The 21,553-nt window shown below is 41.6% G+C and overlaps 1 protein-coding gene across 9 annotated transcripts in view; it reads right to left on the minus strand.

Moving 5' to 3' along the window:
- Positions 1-21,553, minus strand: part of DOCK10 (dedicator of cytokinesis 10) — a 228,050-nt gene that overhangs the window by 53,477 nt on the left and 153,020 nt on the right. For all 9 annotated transcript variants that reach the window (XM_054040397.1, XM_054040400.1, XM_054040402.1 and 6 more), the window contains exons 20-28: positions 19,502-19,625; positions 19,199-19,320; positions 18,382-18,468; positions 17,740-17,832; positions 15,857-15,975; positions 9,818-9,887; positions 5,625-5,738; positions 4,102-4,173; positions 3,826-3,972 (exon numbers count right to left, since the gene is read on the minus strand). In XM_054040397.1, coding sequence (XP_053896372.1) covers positions 3,826-3,972; positions 4,102-4,173; positions 5,625-5,738; positions 9,818-9,887; positions 15,857-15,975; positions 17,740-17,832; positions 18,382-18,468; positions 19,199-19,320; positions 19,502-19,625 — 948 coding nt within the window. The remainder of the gene's footprint in view (positions 1-3,825; positions 3,973-4,101; positions 4,174-5,624; positions 5,739-9,817; positions 9,888-15,856; positions 15,976-17,739; positions 17,833-18,381; positions 18,469-19,198; positions 19,321-19,501; positions 19,626-21,553) is intronic.

Genomic DNA, 21,553 nt, shown 5'->3' on the forward strand with positions numbered 1-21,553 from the left:
CCAATGATGTGTGGCTAAAATTACTACCATAGTGTACAAGTAATTAGGAGTGAGTTTATCTGAGGAAATGGCGCTTTAAATACTGTAGCACTCAAAGGCAGGTAGCATATGATGCAAGCTGAGCTAAATATTTGCTTCAAAACAATGATTCTTGAATCCAGCCAAACAACTCTCTGACTATGAACTAGGTTCTCTCTCTGGGAGCAAATACATGTCATTACTCTACGTTATTATGAGAACCGCAGCTTGATGAGGCCAGATGGTTGGGAGATGTAAAGTTTGTTATAGTGCTCAAGCCTACAGTTACTGATATTCTTCCCCAGAGTGGGACAGTCTTGCAGGGTCAGCAAGGACTTTAACAACTGTAATCCTGGGGACCAGGTCCATCACACAGATCACAGATGCTCTTGAACTGTACAAGAATAAAAAACCCCAGAGTGTACAGTACATGGCATTCAAATCTGGCTGCTGCAAAATCTGGTCTGGAGATGTCAAGCCATCTCTTTAGTTTACATAATTTGTTATGGCAGACCAGAAAAAAGCAAGGACCAGATGAATCTGATTGCAGCATAACACGGCTTTATCGCTTGTTCAAATATATAACATGTAAAAATAACAGGCAGAACTGCAATAGTAACACAGGTGCAATACTGACAAGAAATACTGGCAAGCCATGTTACCCTTTCAGTGATGTAATGCATTGGGTAAATAAAACTCATGCCAGCTAGAACAGCAGCAGATAAGGTTTCCACACAGCACCTGAAATGGAGACCATTTTGGAGGACTGCAGATCTATTATTTATTAAAAAGTGTGCCAAGAGAGACTATATCCTCTGTATTGCTAGTTTTCTTGATAACTTCACAGGAACAATTTATTTCCTGTACATTTTTTCCAAGAGCTGTGTTTCAATCTGCCACAGAGAGATTCACCCCTTAGTCTCAGTATATGTTGTACAGTACACTCTATGGGCTAATCTACACTACCCGCCCGGATTGGCGGGTAGAAATCGATCTCTCGGGGATCGATTTATCGCGTCTCATCTAGATGGATAAATCGATCCCCAAATCGACGCGCTTACTCCCACCTCGTCAGGAGGAGTAAGCGCTGTCGATGGGGGAGCCGCGGCGGTTGATTTGCTGCCATCCTCACAGCGGGGTAAGTCGAATAGGATACGCCAAATTCAGCTACACTATTCACATAGCTGAATTTGCGTATCTTAAATCGACCCCCCCCTTAGTGTAGACCTAGCCTATACGTCACTACAGGGATCAGCAACCTTTCAGAAATGGCGTGCCAAGTCTTCATTTATTCACTTTGATTTAAGGTTTCGCGTGCCAGTAATACATTTGAACGTTTTTAGAAGGGCTCTTTCTATAAGTCTATAATATATAACTAAACTATTGTTGTATATAAAGTAAATAAGGTTTTTAAAATATTTAAGAAGCTTCATTTAAAATTAAATTAAAATGCAGAGTTCCCCAGACCGGTTGCCAGGATCCAGGCAGTGTGAGTGCCACTGAAAATCAGCTTGGGTGCCGCCTTTGGCACGCGTGACATAGGTTGCCTAGCCCTGTGTCACTATGTCACAAGGTTTTTATTGTTCCTGTTCCCAGCTTTCCAGTTATGTAATTAGTCACACTGTGTCCTAAATGCTAATTCTTCCCCACCCCATAGCTAATCATGAGATCACTGCAGATACTGGAGAATGTCCAAATGATTGAGGGATTCAGGGAAAAAAGGAATCTTATTGCTACTCCCATCCCAGAAGAGAGTTACAAGAGGCATGAACTGGTCTATCAAGTAAATGAAAGAATGCTGCAAAACCCATTCTTGGGCAATCAGAGAAAAACTAGCACAAAGGCACATAAACTACTTCAGATTGCTTTACTTATCCACCACATACATTAGAGAAGACTATGGGTAAAGTTTTCAAAAGTGCTTAAATGAGTTAGGCATCTAACTCCCACTAAAAGTCAATGGGAACTGGGTACCTAACTTACTTAGGGCTTGTCTACACTTACATTTTATAGCGCTCTAACTTGCTGGCTCAGGGGTGTGAAAAATCACCCCCCTGAGCGCAGCAAATTTGAGCGCTTTGAAGTGCTAGTGTAGACAGGCTCCGCGTGCTGGAAGCCGCACTCCCAGTGCTCGGAACTAATCTCCTCGTGGAGGTGGATTACCAGGAGCCCTGAGAGACCTCTCTCTCAGCACTTGTGCGCGACCACACTCGCACTTTAAAGCGCTGCCGCGGGAGCATTCCAGGAGCAGCGCTTTGAAGTTTCCAGTGTAGACACAACCTTAGACACTTCTGTTAATCTCATGAGGGGACAGATTTTTAAAGGTATTTATGTGCCTAAAGATGCAGACAATTGTCAAGTGGGATTTTCAAAAACAACTAGGCACAGAACTCCCACTTAAATCAGTGACTGACTTTCAATGAGATGTGAGCTAAATCACTTTTGAAAATGGGACATAGGCACTGCTGACAATTTTATGCTTTGCTCAGAACAGCTACTATTTAGATTCCACAGACAAAACTGATGAGTGATTGTGATGGCAAAAATCACTGTTGAATTGTGAAAAAATGATCATTCATGACTGGAACACATGCAACTTTTCCTGAGATAAAATGTACATATAATTACATGCTTCAGCAGTTTACAGAATACTTGCAATATTTAAAAAGGTGTGTAAAAAGTGGCTACTTATGTTATTATGATGGTCACATCTTATGGTCACTACTTTAGTGCTATAGTAGATCAAGAAATTATAATAGCTTGATTTTGTAACAGTTGTTCCATTCATCAATATACTTCTCCTTTACTCAAATGTTACATCTATGAACTGTACTATTTGCCAGTGTGGACACTTTGTGAGGAAGACAGACCGACAGCTATAAGAAAGTGGTCCTACTGGGTTCTGGGGGAGGTGCCACTGAGGAGGAGCCACTGGGGAGGAGCCACTGAACTTGGGACGCAAATAAATACGGGGGACAACAAAGGAAAAAACAGGGACAGATGTGAAGGTCAATAGGGAACCTGAAGGGGACACTGAGCAGAGAACCCCAGACAGGGCTGACTGCTCCTCGATAAGAGAGTGGTGGAAGATGGGTATATCAGTCCTAGAATGGTCAAGGCCCTTTTCTCTATGAAATGAAAAGAGGTTACCTCAGGTTAATTAGGGACACCTGCATCCAATTAAAGGCTGCCAGGGATCTTTAAAAAACCCTCTTCTGGTAAGACAGTGGGAGGAGGGAAAAGAAACAAGCTGCAGCAGGGAGAAAAGGATTCTCCTAGGTAGAGAGCTATTTTCTCCTGTAGGGGAATTATTAAGTTTTCTTCTATTTGGGGAAGGGCGGGTGAGCAGAAGCCAGCGTAACAAGTCAGTGCTCTAATGGGGGAAAAGAAATGTATGTGTTCTGGGGGTTTTTGCTTAAGAGAATGACTCGGGCCTACCCTGAAGCCCACTTTGTAAATACTCTAAATAAACCACAGTTAAGAATTAAAAACTTCCAGAGTAGGATTTATTTACTCCCGGGTGGGAAACGTGGAGGCTGACATGATGAAAGAGGAGCCTTGCCACATCTTTTATCAGGACAAATATGTACGAGTGAGGCTTTTCTAGTAGATTTATATGCAGCCACTGGACTTCCACAGACCTAAGAGCATAGAAACAATCGTACTATAAATCAGTGCTGATTCTGCATCTTCAGCCATCATTCGCTTGGATAGCTCTTACTCCCTCAGACTGGAGGTTTAATCTCCTTTACTCTGCATTGACTATGACTGAATAAATTCATGTTCAGTCATGACTGAACATCTCACCTTAAGGAATCTGGCAATGCTGTGGTTTGCATTTTTTGTTTCTTCAGGAGCATCTTTGTATTTCCAAACCACATGGTCGGACAAGTTCATTATCAGTATGTCTAGTTCAACCTGGAATGATTCTGGAAGTCTCTGAGTTCGAGGAATCTAAGAAAAACTCAGATTATTACTTCAGAGTAAACAGAATTAGAATACATTTACTTTACATGGTTAAATGTACTTGGGTAGAAATTAATCTTAAAATTTAGTTTATTACATAATAATGTATATTCTTACCTGTGTTCTGTTTGTATCAACCAAGTGCTGTGCCACTGATTTTAAGATAATTGCAAAGAAGAACCAGGAATGCTGTACAAATATTATGGAGAAAGTTACATGATAATATTAGTGTTGAAAAACAGATTATTTTGTCAGACAAGATGGGTGAGGTAACATCTTTTATTAGACCAATAGAGGCCTGGTCTCTCTAATATCCTGGGGCCAACATGGCTATGATGACACTGCATAGATTATTTTGAGATATATTTTACATCTAAGAATTCCTCTGGAGTTCTCAGCAGTGTGTATTGATAGAATCTACATCATAGAAAAATTAGAAAGCTTTACATTTCATTATGACAGTATTTAAGTCACTTGCGTTGAAGCCACACAGCACCTTGCTGGATCTGGCATTTGGCAAATGTGATTGTGCCTTTAATAAGAAGTAAGGAGTGAACAAATGATCATTTCCATTCATATTTACACCTCTGTCTTAATTTGTGCTTTGTTTGCAAGTAGATAAGGCAGAAATACATGACACATAATAATTATAGTTGCATAACTGGAACCCTTCATAGCAGTCTCAGCAGAGAGGTCAATGACTGAAAGGGCACAGAGAATATGTCCTAGCAGTCGTTTGCACAGACTGGTGGGCCAATGATGGGAAGCTTGTCCCATGATATGATGGTTCTACAAATGAACAGATGACTTCAATCTCTAGTACCTTTTAGTAAAAATAAATTGACCTATTAAAAAGTTTAGAGTGTACCCGTATAACAATAATGACTGTGACGTTATTTAACAGCCATTTAATTTCTTGCATGTAAAGTACACTGTGGGCCAGACTGTCTCCCCATTCTCCAGTTCATTTTTGCAAGTATGGTATACAAGAGCTAGGAACTGTCTGGATCAGGACAACTGAGAATCCCCTTGGTGTGGGAAAGTCCTCAGCAGGGGAAAAGCTGGCATAGCTAGCTCTTACATGAGTTCCCTCCCAGCCTGGGTGTGGCCAGAGTGTTCGCTCTCTTATTGGTTATTTAAAAAAAAAACAAAAAGACAAACCAACACATTGGCAGCTCTTCATGCTTATCAGAATAATTATCTTTTACATATGGCTAATTATAAATCAATAGTAACTGCATTAAAATCATATTATTTGAATATATATCCTGTCTATAAATATGTATCTGAGCTGTAATTCCTGGCACCATTTGTGAAGTTTAAAAAAAAAAAAAAAAAATGTTCTTAATGTTCTGACTCACTGTATTGTGTAAGAATTATATTTCTCACAGTGGTTGAGCAATAACAGAAAGAAAATTCAGCAGGAGGAATTATACAATGTAAAATCACCATGTACTGTGCAATGGCTTATGCTGAGAATTCACAAAATTACAGCAAGAAAGCCTGATAAAACTTTTGGATTATTATGGGCTTTGAGATGTGCAAAGCGCACAGGGGAAAGTGAAAGAGAGAGGAGGAAGCAGAAGCAGAAATTGTAGTAATATTGAAAACATACTAATTTTTAAAACTGTATTATTCACCTTTAAAACGTGTTTCACTGTTACTTGATCATTTGATTTCAAAAGACCAGTCACGTTCTTGGCGAGCTCCTCATGAACAGTCCTTTCTTCAAATGACTTGGTCTTGAACACATACTGAAGAGAGATCAATAATAGTACTGTAAAAACTGCTAGAAATCCCAGAAACAGATAGTGGTGTATAAGGAATGCATCTTCTAAGAATAGCTGTGGTGCTGATCTTTGCCTGTCAAAATATCTTGACTGAAAAAAATTAATTGACATAAAGCTGAACAGCAATGGTACAAAAACTCCTCCGATTGAATCTGACTTTTAAGCAGTACTCCCCATAACTTTCAACTTGATTTGAATCAAAGGGAATTTCTGCTTAAAAATCACTGGCATGATATCATTATTTTTTTCATTAGGGCATCAGAATCTGATTCTTTTGAACTCCCTTCCAAGACACTTCACCAGAAAAGGAAGAACAATAAACCTGCAGGGGAAAAAAGGAAGGTTTTCAAACCACCTAATCGGGATCACATTTCCTTTGTTCCTATCTTCCAATTGCAACAGCTTACTTGGTAGGAATTCTTCATCCTGAAAGGGGTAGACCACCCACTAGAATGGAAAGAAGGGGAATAGCATCCCCCTTCCAGGCTGTAGCCCAAGGAACAGATTTCCTCTGCCACTAGATAGCTCATGGACATAAATCATATATTTGCTACAATTTGTTTCCCTCACCTATTTTTTTAAACTAATACTTCAGTGAAAGAATTCATTGGAGTCTCAGAAATAACAGCAGCTTAATTCTCTTAATTATTAGAAAACATCTTTTCCAGCAACACTAAGTACAAACAGCTAAAACAAATGATACTTTTAAGTAGCATTCCTATTAAATATTAACTCTCCTTGCCACAATGGACAGCTCAACGCCTAATTATAGAGCTGGGTGGGAAGTGGTTTTCCCATCCTGCAAAATTTTTGAGATTTTAAACAAATTTCCTGTTCCACACCGGGATAAAAAGTGAGACATTTTGAACTTTTTCTATGAGAAAGAGAGTGAGTGAGCACACTCTGCCCTAAAACAGCCAATAGCCTATTGGTTAAGGCACTCATCTAGCATGTGTGAGGCCTTGTCTACACTGCCACTTTACAGCGCTGTGACTTTCTCGTTCAGGGGTGTGAAAAAACACTCCCTTTAGTGCTGCAAGTTTCAGCGCCGTAAAGTGCCAGTGTAGACAGTGCACCAGCGCTGGTAGCTACTCCCCTCGGGGAGGTGGTGGGGGTGGTTAACAGCGCTGGGAGAGCTCTCCCCCAGCGCTGGTGCCGCAACTACACAGACACGTTAAAGTCACGCGGCAGCGCTTTAATGTTGCGAGTGAAGACACGCCCATAGACCCTGATTGAAGTTCCTACATCTTCCACATCCTAGGCGAGTGCCCTAACCACCAGGCTATTGGCTATTTTGGCTCTCTCTGACTAGAAATTCCATCCGGGACCTGAGAAATCTTTCTTGCTGAAGCTGTCATTGAAGCTGGTATGTTCCCAGAAAAAGTTTCAGTTTCAATATAAAACTGTTTCGTTGAAAATTTCCTGACCTGCTCTACTTAAGTGGCATGAGTTTTCCCAATGGGTCTTGATGCATCTTGGTTTACTTATATAATGATCAATCGAGACACTGGTATTTGAACACCTCAGAATCTTTAATGTTATTGTCACAACACCTTGTGAAGTACAGAAATACTATTCCTCTCCTCTCTCTCTCTTTTTTTTTTTTAAACAGAAGCAAAACTGGGGCAAGAAAGGGCTAAGGGTTAGATTTTCAAAGATATTTAGATGCCTAAAGTTGCATATCGATACCTAATGGAATTTTGCATGCCTAACACCCATTGAAATCAATGATTAGGTGCTTTTGAAAATCCCACTGGGATCTGCATCTTTAGGCTCCTAAATACCTTTGAAAATCTGGCCCTGTGTGACTTGCCCAGGGTCATACAGGAAGGTTGTGGCACAACAGGAACTTGAACCCTCTCCCCCAAGCGCTAGGTTAGAATAATGAGGAACCACAACATGTTTATGACTCAGTCACTGAGCTGAAGCATGCAATGAAAAGTGAAGAGTTGTCATTTACATACTGCAGCTGTGCTCAGGGCAGTGTGCAATACAACAGCAGCCATTTGCATATGCACCAGCTCACAAGCTCATTTTAAGCACTGCTGAAATATAAAGTGTATGCACCCTTCTTTGGCTTTTCACTATCACATGGTCAGAACTGTAATCAATACAATATTTCAGTCTACTGTATTTTTAGACAATTCAAATGCACTAAACTGAAAGTTACATAGGATCATATTATACAACTACAAATCCAAATATTTCCATTAGACTCAGAGAAACTTTGGATTTATACTAGTGTAACTGAGATCAGAATGTGGGACATGGAATGTTGAAAAATATCCCTTGTAAGGACATAAAGTATATAAAGACAAAGTATGAAGGCATTTTGCATGTTGTGGAAGTTAGTTCAGCAGCATTTAGCTTCACTGAACTTGAAAGAGTCTTTGGTTTCTTTCCTAGTAGAACTTGTCTCATTTTCATTATTCTGTTCACGAATATCTGAGAGTTTCAATTAATAGTGTGTGTTTTCATTTTGGTTTCATTGGCCCTGAAGGGCAGTTTTTTTGTCTTTTGTGTTGCATAAATTTCATTCGGTAGATTATAGTTATTATTAGACTTTGTGAAAGCCTCCCTTGTTTCAGAATAAATCAGAATGTCATTCACTAATTTAAAAGTCTCTCTATATGTCATTCAAACTTATGTCCATAATTACTGGAACGGTGTGCCTTTCTCTTATTTTACATCTGACATGATCTGTATCTGTTCGACCATCACTGAACATGAGTAGACAAGAAGAAAACCTCTATGCATGGAGGATTAGAGACAAAGCAACAATAACTTTTATTTTTCTCTTCTGACAAGTTTTAAATACTATAGATTCTCCTTTGTTCATTCTGAGATGAATGACTAAATGAATGATTAAATTAAGTAGGCACAAAAATAATGTGTATTAAATCATTACAGAGTGATTGATATCTCTGCAGGTGATTCAACTACACTGCCAAGTCCTTGATTAATCTAAGTAATGTCTGGGTACAATTTTTCCAAAATCCAAGGAAGAGCTTTTGCCTTTTCCTTGTTCCTTAGGGTGGTTCCCCTATTTTTCTACTTACAACATTCAGTTCTATACTAAGCTCTTCATCTTAGATTGTTACTTCAGATAAACTATTTATTGCTTAGGTGTTTGTTGGTCTGTAGCATTATTTGTGCTAACTTAAGTGGTACTTGATGGATATTGGGAACAAAGATATCATTTTTAAAGACATTGGGGTTTTGACTTTCTCAATGTCATCACAAGTTCACTGAGATCAAAATACTCGGCTAACGGTGTAACTGAGTATAGACATATGCCACCTTCCCCAAAATGAGAATTGGATGAAAAAAACGGAACAAGCAGTGCCCAGTTACAAAAATGTGCAAGGAACCATGCCAGAAAATAAAGTATTTCACATCCTAGAACCAGGAATAAATATACAGTTATTTGGAGGAACAAAAGATATCCTGAGAAAACAATAGAAGGCTAAGAATATATAATAGAAGAAACATACAGCAATCTGCAAGCACAAAGAAAAGGAACACCTCCTTAGTAAAAATTATCACTAAGCTTTACTTGTCCATTTGTAATTTGTTAAATGTTATTGGAGAAACACTTTGTATGCATACAGTACACCTGGCAGGTCAATATGAAGCAGTAAAACCACTTAACATGAATGCTGCAAAATACCTTCTTGAATTATACATAAATCTATCAAACTTGGGTACTTACATGGCCCCCCCCACCATAGTATCTGAGCACCTCACAGTCTTTAATGTATTCATCCTCCAAACACCACTGTGAGGAAGGGCAGTGCTATTATCCCCATTTTTACAGATGGGGAACTGAGGCTCAGAGAAGATAAGTGACTTGCCCAAGGTTAAATACGCAGTATGTGGCAGAGCAGGGAATGAAATGTGGGTCTCCCAAGGCCTAGGCTAGCGCCCTAATCACTGCACCATCTAAAGGGTCAAAAGGCAACTATCCAAATGCTGGAAAAACTACAAGAAAGTATCACAAAGAGAAAATGGAAATAATGTGCAACACACAGGATATTTCATACCTTTACATACGAATGGACACAGTATTCTAGTTGCTCTTCATGGCACTTTGCAACAATGTCAGTAAGAACCCTGGAAAAGAAAGATATTGAGATATCTTGCAGCATGAGGCAGAAAAATGTCCTTATATGCTTTACCTTATATCACACTGTTATACATCAGATTCAAAATTACTGTTATGTGTCTGATCCATGGAAAATCCATGTGGACAATCTGCTGTGCCCATGTGGAACTCATTGACTTCATGGGCACTACATGTGGGCCCAGGAGCCCGCTTGTGTGGGTCACAATGGTGGATCAGGGCCTTACTCTAAAAAGTTACTGTTATTTTAACAAAACACACCCAGTTATAACAATTTTAAAAAGTTGTGATGTTGATGTTATTACATTATTGGGAGATGAAACTACATGTTACTGGAAAATATTTCAACACTTATATGGCTCTGAGAATATTATGAAGAAGTTACAATGAAGACAATTAGGAAGAGTGTTAATGAAGTTGAGAATCAAAGTCTATTTAAGGCTGTTGTGTCAGAATTTCTATTCTAATCTTTCAGGGGTTAGCACCCCGGCAAAGGGACACTTAGAAAGGAAGGGTTCAGTGGTGGGTTGTACAAACCCCACACCAGGCAAGAAGGTGTTAAAGAGCAGCTTTGGCTCAGGCATCGCAGCCTCATGCCAACCTTGGAGGAGGAGCCTTAAAAAGGGAGCAGCTCAGTGCAGAAGGGCCCAGCCTGGGGCTGTGGACAGACCTCACCCTCAGCTCCCAGAAAGGAGAAAGCAGAGAGCCAAGCTACCTTTAGTTGCTTGCAAGCACAGAGCTGTAGGACAGAGAAGATGCTACTGCTCTTTATTTCTGTTAATTTAGTTTCCTTTCATTTGTTGCCTTGAGAACTAGGACTAGCTCCCTTGACCCTGGGGAAGAGGCTCCTCCCCACCCCTCCCGACAATATGAGCCTCCTGAAGAGAAGGGGGGATAATGTACAGAGTAGTCTATGGAAGAAGCAAGAGGTCTGACCAGACAGACCTTAATCACTTACTACAAGGGTCCCTGGGCCAGAAACCAGCATAGAAGGATTCCTCAGAGGTTCTCAAACTTCATTGGACCATGAGCCCCATCTGACAAAGTTACTACAAGCATCAGGGGGTAGCCGTGTTAGCCTGTATCCACAAAAACAACAAGGAGTCCGGTGGCACCTTAAAGACTAACAGATTTATTTGGGCATAAGCTTTCATGGGTAAAAAGCCTCACTTCTTCAGATGCAACTGATGTTCTGGCCCAGGGACCCTTATAGCAAGTGATTAAGGTCTGTATGGTCAGACCTCTTGCTTCTTTGGCGGTGCGGTGGGGCTAAGGCAGGCTCCCTGCCTGCCCTGGCTCCGCGCCGCTCCCGGAAGTGGTCAGCACGTCCCTGCAGTGTGCAGAGAGGGGTCTCTGAACACTGCCTGTGTCCTGAGTGCCGACTCCGCAGCTCCTATTGGCCGGGAACTGTGGCCAATGGGAGCTGCGGGGGCGGAGCCTGCCTTAGCCCCACTGTGATGCCAACTGGGAGCCACCCGAGCTAAGCGGGCCAGGGGGCTCCATGCACTGCCCCCTCCAGCCGTTCCTGGAAGTGGCCGGCATATCATTGCGGCCCCTGAGGGGAGAGGGGGGGCTGCAAGGGGGCTCTGCACACTGCCCATGCCTGCAAGCAATGCCCCGCAGCCCCCATTGGCCGCAGTTCCCAGACAATGAGAGCTGCGGAGTCGGTGGCGCGGGCAGCGCATGGAAACCCTTGGCTCCACCCCAGAGGCCGCAGGTATGTGCTGGCCACTTCTGGGAACAGCGCGGGGACAGGGCAGGCAGGAAGCCTGTCTTAACCCTGCTGCGCTGCTGGACTTTTAGCGGCCTAAAATCTCCCGATTTGGCTTCAGTAGCCTTCAGGAGATAGAGCCCAATTCCGGGAGACTCCCGCCAAAACCAGGAGGCTTGGTAACCCTCAGAGGCGGTCAGAGCACAAGCCCTGCCGCCTGGATTGGGGGAGAGGAGGCCGCAGCCCAAGCCCCGCTGCCCTGGGTGGGGGTGGAGCTCGGGCTTCAGCTCTGGGTCCCAGCAAGTCTAATGCTGGCTCTGGCGACCCCATTTTTGTGATCCACTTTGCGGTCCCGACCCACAGTTTGAGAACTGCTGCTCTCCAGCCTCACTGAGAAGATTAGCAGAAAGGCCCCAAACACAAGAGGCCAGAAGGACTACGGGGCCTGGACCAGGCCCAGTGTGAGGTCCTGGGACTAATTTGTGAAAATCCTGTTTTATCCCAAAAGGAGTTAGACCAAAGGTGACCAGGCTGGAGGGCCAGGTCACAAAGCAAAAGGAACCACTAGTGGACCTGGCTGGCAGGACTACAGTGCAAAAACCCTGCAAAGGCAGGTGAGTCATTTTGCCAGAGGTTCCAACAAGGTAGCCTCTCTGTACACAATTAAGCTTGCACCAGAAGCCATGTTTTTTGAGAGTTTCCTGTTTTTAAGACATCACCCCACAGAATTCACAAAGTTACTGAACATAATTCTGCTCCATCTTTATTAGAAGACATCCCCTGTTAGCTACCCCGTTTCTTTGAGTGAGCAGTTAAGGCAGGATTTGCTGTATTTATTCAGCAAAATGTAAAAATAAATGGCCTGTTTTTATGTGGCAAGAATGAAAAAAAAAAAAAAATCAGTTAGTGCAGCAGTTCTCAAATGTTAAGACCTAGTGGACCATATTCCAAACTCAAAAGTACTTGGTAAATATGTTAATCAGTATCACTATAATGGATTCTTATTCTCATAAACCAACCCATGTACCACAGTTTAATAATTGCTGAGTTTTTTTTAGTTGCTTTCTGTGCACTCTTGTTATATAACCCAAAAAAGCTTCTATTTTATTAAATGTTGTTTTGCAAACTATTTCTCATTTATTATTATTAATGTGATTAGGGTGTTCTGAAAAATAAATAAATGACCAAATTATTCACCAAGGTTCCAGTCATTCAGTCCTTACTCCTCTACTATTCAGATATCAATGGGAATTTTGGCAGAGTAAAGACAGAGTAATGACTACATGACTGGGGCCCAAGGCAAGTCAGTAACCAAGACAAAAGTATAAAGAAAGTGTTTTTTCACAACCATGAACAATTTTGAGTTCTTGTTCTGCTTTTCAAGCTTTTAACTTGTTCAACACAAGCTACTTCAAGCTATTCAAAACAAAATACAAAGTGCACACATGTACAGTGGCAAAACAATGAAAGGCATGCCCAGCGTTTTGCCAGTGCACAGCTGTGCATGTTGCTGTTGACATCAGCAATGTTGTTACAAAGCCTGTACACAGACAAGGAGGAAAACACGAGAAGCCATTTTCTACTAGGTGGGTGGATAGCCAAGTGTTTGAGCATAAAAAAAGGCTGCCCTTCCAGTTTCTAACCCAACTGTTTCACTACTGTTTTTTCCAGCCACCCCAACTAATACTAACTCTGGCTTGGGACAAAACCATCTATTCCCCAATTGGCATTAGTGTTAATTAATTGGGCAGTTAGGGATCATAGGAAAAGGTTTGACATCCTTCTCTTGGAGACTGCTTACATCACCACTGGGATGAGCTCAGTCTCTGCCAGCCAGGGGAGTGACACTGCTAAATTCATTCCAGACATAACTTCTATGGAAGTACTCGGCCTGAAAACCTTTGAAGTGTTGAGCCCCCTAAGCTGCCATTAAAGTCAACTTGAGGAATCAAGCATCAGGAGTCTGAAGTCTTACAACGAATCGCCCTTCAACAGTTAAACACTGCAAACCAGCTTCACTAAACACATAAAATACATTAACAACACTTATAAACCCAATGGGACTACTGAGGATTAAGCTGTGTTTGTCTTCTGGTTACTACCCAGGCCTTTGATGGCTGGGGAAAAGCCAACAAAGAGAACTGTATGCAGTACAACTTTTCTTTTTCAGCCCATCCACTGGAAATTATTCTTTTTATTATTTTTTTCTGATCTCATGGTAAATAATAGCAATAAATATTTTATTTTAAACAAATATTTTAGTTGGAAATTCCTGGAGGTCACAGACCCTTGGTAAGTCTCTCCAGCTGACTGTTAATTACTTGGATAATGCCTTCCCTGTTGTTCATTGTTACGGCATAAATGTTTTCATTGCAAACTGTCCAAAACAGGGTGACCTGACCGGAGGTGGATTTACAGTAAAACACAGGGCAGCTTGGTCCTGCTGGCTCCTGGGGCTCCTGCTGCAGGCTCGTCCCCTACCAGCAGCCCAAGCTCCCCCTTGCCTCTTCCCCGCCTCCTCCACCGAGCGTGCTGTATTCCCGTCCCTCCCTCTCCCTCCCAGCGCTTCCCCCGCCACCAAACAGCTGTTTGCTAGGGCTTAGGTCGCTCCAGGAGGGAGGGAGAGGAGTGGGGGGAAGAGGCAGGGGCGGGGCCTTGGGGAAGGGGGTGGAATCAGAGCAGGGAAGAGCAAAGGCGGGGCCCCCACACTCCCCCTAAACATACCCCCTCAGCCCCCCGCTGTGAGCCACTCAGGGCAGGGGGCTGGGAGCACCCCCATGACCCCGGCCCACACTGCCAGCCCCCTGCTCTGACTTCTGCACACCCCACACATAACCCCAGCCCCCTGGCCTCCCTGATTCCTGCACCACCCACACCTACCCAGCCTCCCACATCCCATGCCCTGACTCCTGCACCCCCCCACATCCCCATCCCCACCCCAACCCTGAGCACTAAACGGGAGCTCCTGCACCCATCCCCCCACATTCCCTCGCTGGAGCTGCCCCAGGTAAGCACTCCACACCCCGACCTCCTGCCCCAACCCTGAGCCTCCTCCTGCATCCTAACTCCTGGCCAGACCCTGCACCCGAACCCCCAGCCTGCTCCTGCACCCTAACTCCCTCCCAGACCCTGCACCCCAGCCCTAACTCCTGCACCCCCCTCACACACCCCCAGCCCCCTGCCCACCCTGACTCCTGCAACCCCCACACACACATCCCCACCTGCACCCCTCGCACCAAACGGGAGCTGCCTCAGGTAAGCGCTCCACACTCCAACCCCCTGTCCCAGCCTTGAGCCCCCTGCCACACCCTAACTCCTGGCCAGACCCTACACCCCAACACCCAGCCTTTTCCTGCACCCAAACTTCCTCCCAGACCCTGCACCCACAGCCCTGAGCCCCCTCCAGCACCCTAAGTCCTGGCCAGACCTTACACCCCAACGTTTTTTCACATTTTTTTTTATAAAGCACTCTTATCCAAAGCGCTTTACAATAGTTAGCTAATGGTACAAACAATATTTGGAAAGACCATTAAGTGATCCGCCGAGACCCTCAGCAATTTTCAAGTGGTCTGTGGAAAAAAAAGTTAGACTACAAAAACAATCAAGGTACCTCACTTGATTTTCATTTACTTCCTATTACCTATAGGAGGAGGATGAAGAAAAAAAAAGAATGAAAAACGGGGACCGGGGGGAGGGGGTGGGGAGAAGAGAGATAATAGAGAATGTTCTTTTTCTTGGCTGGGTCCCAAAAATGAAGCTGTGCACAGGGCCCCACTAACTCTAACTCTGCCACTGGACCTGACTCACCTAGTTATAAGTTGAATCCTAGAAGGCACTGAGGGGCTCAGTAGCCTCAACCAACAAGGAAGTCAGAGGGAATTGAGGACACTAAACACCATTCAGGAAGTGCTCAGCACGTCCAAGAATTATATATTTTATAGAAAACCCCCTTTACCTGTTGGCTGCCAACTGATTTGAAATAGTAGAGAAAGCAAGGTCTACGTAGGAATAATACATTTTGTGGGTGATGTCAATTATGTGATGTCATATCCTACACTTAGTTACTTGACTTACTTGCAAAGCCCTGTGTTAGATCTAGGAGTCAGACATTTTAGGATAATGAGCTCATCTTCTATTAAAATCTAAACACCAAGTTCAGCCCTGGTTCATAACTAGACTGATGTCAACAGTCACACTCTGGATTGAATTTGGCCTTAATTCTATTATATATAACAAATTTTTGGATACCTTGTCACAGAAGTGGTAACTTCATCCACGTCGTTTTGTACCAGAACCCAAAAGAGTTGATTCAGGATCACAGGAAGAAAATTCATAATTACATGGATCTTCTCAATTTTCAGTAAATTCTGTATCAGACACAAGGCAGAATAATGATAGATTACGGACATAAACCACAATCCACCAGGACCTGAATTTCCACTCCATTACACTGGTTTCACCATCTGGTAATTGCAGAGAAGTAAGTGGAATTAAATCAGTGTAAGACAGTGGAGAATCATGCTCCATGTCAAGATATTTTTTGAAGTATGAATTTGTACCCTGAATTTTTATTCTTGAGATTTTATAGCTTCTGATTATTCTGTGATTATAAAGTAGAAATTATTGCCTGACTTTTTTTTTTTTTTTTTCAGTTAAAGAGTAGAAAATATATACCAATTGTGAAGGACTGAAGTTCTTACTTTTAAAGATTTTCTCCCCAAAAATTTTGAGAAAAAATTATACCTGGGTTGAGACCTCTTATGCTGTGTTTCATTTTGGATAAAATATTTATGACCAAGTCAAAAATCACACTTATTAAGAACAGCGTTACACTCTACTGACTGGACAATGACACTCCATTATCTTAACTGACAGAGCTAACTGAATTATTCATTAAAAATAATAGTGTTATAGATTTAGCTCTCTGATTTTCTGCAAATGCATTTTTGATTAGTTAATAAAAGCCGAAAGTTTGGGCAAATATTTTTCTGCCTATTGTTTGTTCATGAATTGTTCACTTTGAATATCTGTTATCTATTTATGTTGTGCAATTGATCACTTAGCTCACATGATTTTATTTCTGTTTCCTGATTGGATGATTGAAATATAAAAAGCAGCAAATAATGAACAGTTCACTTCTAACATGCTTTTCTGGATGTGTAATCACTCATGCTAAAATTTGTGCACCTTTTGGGTATTCATAAACATTTTCCCCAATACCTAGTAACTATCTGAATATACACAAATAACTTATATAATAGAGAAAACTGAACCTAATGCTTTTATTCATGAAAATAGTCAATTTTTAAATTCAACCAGGACTAATTGTTACTACATATAAAAAACAACAACAAAAACAACAAAACAAATATCTCACTTTCAGAAACAATCACACACACACACGACATCTTTAAATAGTTGTCCAGAGAAATGTCACCACTATTGGAAAGTTGCAGCAAAATTATCTTTTACTAAGCAGCTTAGTAAAATCAGCTTAATTGTGAAAATGGAGCAATGGGGGAAACATACTCTTCACTTTAATCTCTAAACGTATAAACTGCTATTAGACTTAGACGATCACCAAGGAAGTTAATATGTTTCATAACTTGCCCTTCAGTATTCTAGCTCCTTCCAAACTACATATTTTAGGGTGGGCCCATGGGATTTGCCCACTGCCAAATGGATTAAGAATTCATTGTAGGAGTGAGCATCCATACAAGAATTCAAACAGGAGTAAGATTCCCCCTTATGAGGGTGACCTGTATCTTTGCTCCAGACATACAGGGGTACGTGGCACTGCATGCCAATTTCTTACCCCCAGCTCTCATGCAGGAAGGGAAGAGGAAGAAGTGGGCATGGAAAAAATGATTACTCTCTGGAGCAAGAGGGGAGCAGCAAGATAACTGTGGCTCTCCAAGCCCCAATTCCTTCTCTGCATTGCTCCTGGAGCAGCACAGCAACATGCCCTCCCTTATGATGATCTGTGTCTTGGGACACAATCCAGCCCATGACAATTTAGAAACATAAGCAGGCCATGGGCTCACTTGGGAGGCAAATTCAAAGAGAACTAGAATTTGGCCTTTAAAATTTATTTACCTACATCAGCTTGTAACACTTCTAAATTATTTTACCTTACAGGACATGACAAAGCTTGAGGTAAGAGGCTGGGAGAGATCCATTTCTCTTTTTTGGCACTGCTGGAAAAAGGTATTCAGATATGGATCCTAAAATGATAAACATATGCTAAAGTTAATACCTATTTTAGCATGGACTGCAATTCAAATATTTGCTAACCATCTCCATGAATTGGTCATGGTGGTTAGAATCCAGGAACTTTACACTTTACACCTTACACCACACAGCACAAAGCGTCACAGAATAACAGGAATCAGATATGGGAAAGCCCAACAAGGATTAGACCACGTAGTCCATTTGTTTACCAGCAGAGAGTGCATTTCCTAGTGCTTTGTCCAGTCTTGTTTTAAGTGTCCTGAGCAATGGGGTTTTCCCCCGATCTAACAGATCTCAACATCAGGATGTTTTTAAATTTCTAGTTACACCCTCCTGTATCAGCCAAAATAATGCCTCTTTTTTCCTTAAAAGGGGTAATTATCACTCCTCTCTCCTTAGCCCTCCTACATTCAGATTATCTTTAATGTTAGACAAACAGATTCATACAAGATTTAAGATATATTAAGATCATTTGTCAGTTTTTTTTCAAGCACGCATTTCTGATTAGGAGTTAAGGATATCTGACAGAAAATGCAACTCACCTGAGTATTTACAGTCGATACAACAAATGAAGACACTTTGAAAAGCAGCTTCCCACTGTCTACCCACTTAATGTCACTTCCACTCTGCTGTAAAAAATATTTTCTTCTTATTTCAACACTTGCAAACAGCATAAAAGTACAAACATGTCAACACTGTTCAGTTCTGCATCACTTTTTGCTGCACAGCTCTGTGAATGTGCAAGTTCACTCAGGATACTGTATTATTTTAAATATTCAGCTCTCAGTCACAATGGGAGTTCCCCCACTATCCTGTCAATGCCACAAAACAATAGACTAGATCCACAGGCCTACTTAACTCTCTCTGCATTGCTCAGTTAGTACAAAGGGAGATGAAACTGCCCGTAACTCTCCTGCTGAGGATTCTTAACAGGGCACAACTCAAGGTTCAGTGGGGAATCCTGGGCACTATGCCAAGGATCATGGGACTTGTGCAAGTCAGACTTTGCAGGGACCCCAGCTAAAACTGTATAAAAAACCACTCTTCACCATGCTCCCTCCAGCAGCTGGGAACAATTTGTGCTTTATCCATGCACTGCCAGTCAGGGGGTACCTCCTTTTCCCAGCACACCACTGGAAGAGGCAAAATTTGCCCCCGATCTGTTGGTACACATATTAACTTAAAAACTGAATGCTATACATATGAACACACTAAGCAGTATGGTTCAGTATATCATTCACACAATGGCTCCTTTACATTGCCAGCAAGGCATAAATGAGAAACTGGCCCTATCCTTTTAATCACACAAACTTCAATCTCTCTATTCCTTTTGAATAATATATAAATATTACTTAATACCTTTCCATTTGCAGGATCTTGAAAGTTTAAGTAACTGGGAGGCAAACAGGTTGTCACTGGAATGTTATGTTCTTGAGAAGCTAACTGGGCATCTTTCAATAAAGGAAGCCAAGCATATCCAACTGCACACAAGAGCAAATCAATATGACATTTTTGAGTATAAGATCTTTGGTTCATAGGATCATAGTAAATAATAGCCACAAACAGAAATTCTGAAATCCTGAGATGAACATATATCACTATAAATATAATGCAGACAAACATTAGCAAGGAATTATTTGAAAGTAATTCTACTGCAGGTACCTGGTGTTTCCAGAGCCTCTTTCTTTTTGGCATTAGCTTTTGCATTTATGTCACAGGTGACATGATAAAATGAAAACAGAATGTGGTGTTTCTTATGAAGTTGAGTGGGAAGCTCAATTTTCACCTGAAATGTAAAAGGTTACACCTCTCTTTAGTTTAAAGGGAATCAACCAGGAGTAAGAGATGGGCTCTAAAGGAGAAATCTCTCTTTCTATATATCTCTAATTAAAACTGGCCTTTTGACTGGCAATTGATTCTTTGTGTGTTGCTCTTTTTAGTGGTGTAACAGCTGTTCTTTTAAAGAAATCATTGAGAGCACCATTTATTACTTCCACTTAAACTGGTTTTTCTTCTCTTTCCTTTGAGCGAATAATTGTGTTTCTAATGAAATGGCACAGAACTGAAAACTAAAGAACCTTGTTCAAACAGGCTGCTTAGAACCAATCATCTCCACATCATCAGACTCAACACTGACCCTAACCAGGAGTCACTATTCTTCTTTCCCTATCACTTCTCCTTTAGCAGGAGAGTGAGTCAGCCTGGATACCCTTTAAATTAAAAATACTAATGATATGTCATCATAACTGATTTTATAATAAAGACTGAAGGTGAACAAGGGTTGACGTGAAAATAAAAACTTTTATTTATGATCTCAGATGAGTCATACATTCCATAGGCTACAATAAGAAAAACTAATCTATTGTTCACTAATCTGTACAAAGTCAAGGTGGGCTGTTATTTACCTATTGAAAGACACGGGAAAAATACACTGAAAAGTGTTATGGTGGTGACTAATGGATAAGACCCCTTATGCACAGTAGTTATGAAGTAATGCTGTACCTAAACTAATCCTGCAGCTAAGGTAAGAGTTAGGAATTGGGTTGGGACATATTTCTGATGTTATATCAGGTTAAGGATGAAAAGACCTATATTATAAACATAGCAGTGAAATGAGCATTTAAACATGCAGCTTAAAACAATTTCTTTAAACGTGGCACTAGGGTCTTTTAGATACTGCACTAGATGTGTTGTTGTCAGGGTCACTGTGCAGTTGGCCCACCCAAATCAATTTCTGTTAGATGGTGAAGTCTGAACTCAATATTTCATTCATGTTGGAAAAAAACTCACTGTAATGTGGAGGGCTTGCATAAGGCTCTCTGAACCAATTGCTGAGCACCCTCAACTCCAGTTGAAGTCAATAGGTGCTCAGAACCTCTGAAAATCAGTCCCCCTTAAGCTCTTAACATGGAGCTTCAATGGATACTCTGTATTTGGAGGAATTCCACCCATTGGGCCTGACCTGTGCTCTTTACTCAGGTTAAATTTCACTGAAATTAATGGAAAGTTTTGCCAATTAAGAGCACAGGACCAAGCCAATTGTTTGGAAAATGCTGAATGATTACTGGCCCTGCTGTCTACAGTATTACCAGTATTAGCATACACTGAAACCATAAGTGCAAAGTCTAGAAGAGCAACAATCCTTTGTTAGTGTGCTGTCAAAAACACTAACAACTCAAGGCTATTAAGCACTCTGGATTGGTTAGGGTGAAATTCAATTCACCTGCACCTGAGGAATCAGGCTTTATGTTGGTGAAGTGTCCATTTGCAGGCAAAGGAGTTGAGGCGGCTACTACTATCCCCCACCAATTGAGGGTGTGGGCTGCATTACATCCCCCAAAGCTGTTGCTATGCTTGTGGGGTGCCACAGCCACTTTGTGTGTGATGAAGCCATGTGGTGTATTCAGGCCACTGGATCCACAAAAATGCTCCAATGGTATGGAGGGGCTTGAGCTGGGTCTGGGCATCATGCGGGAATTTTACCTCTAAAGACTATTGTAATGAAAATGTTAAACAGAGTTAAAGTTAGATCTTGACCTTTGATACAGACATACACATTAGAGAGCAGGACTGATCATAACTAAGTCTGTACACAAAAGACTTTACAGAAAGACTGACCATTATGATGTGTTCAGAGAAATGGTGAGATTTTATTTCATGCTGTGTGTTTATTTCAGTGAGTAAAAATCTTTCTATCTAATGAAATTCACACTC

The sequence above is a fragment of the Malaclemys terrapin genome, chromosome 9 (assembly GCF_027887155.1).
Source record: "Malaclemys terrapin pileata isolate rMalTer1 chromosome 9, rMalTer1.hap1, whole genome shotgun sequence".
In the NCBI taxonomy this organism is placed as follows: Eukaryota; Metazoa; Chordata; order Testudines; family Emydidae; genus Malaclemys; species Malaclemys terrapin.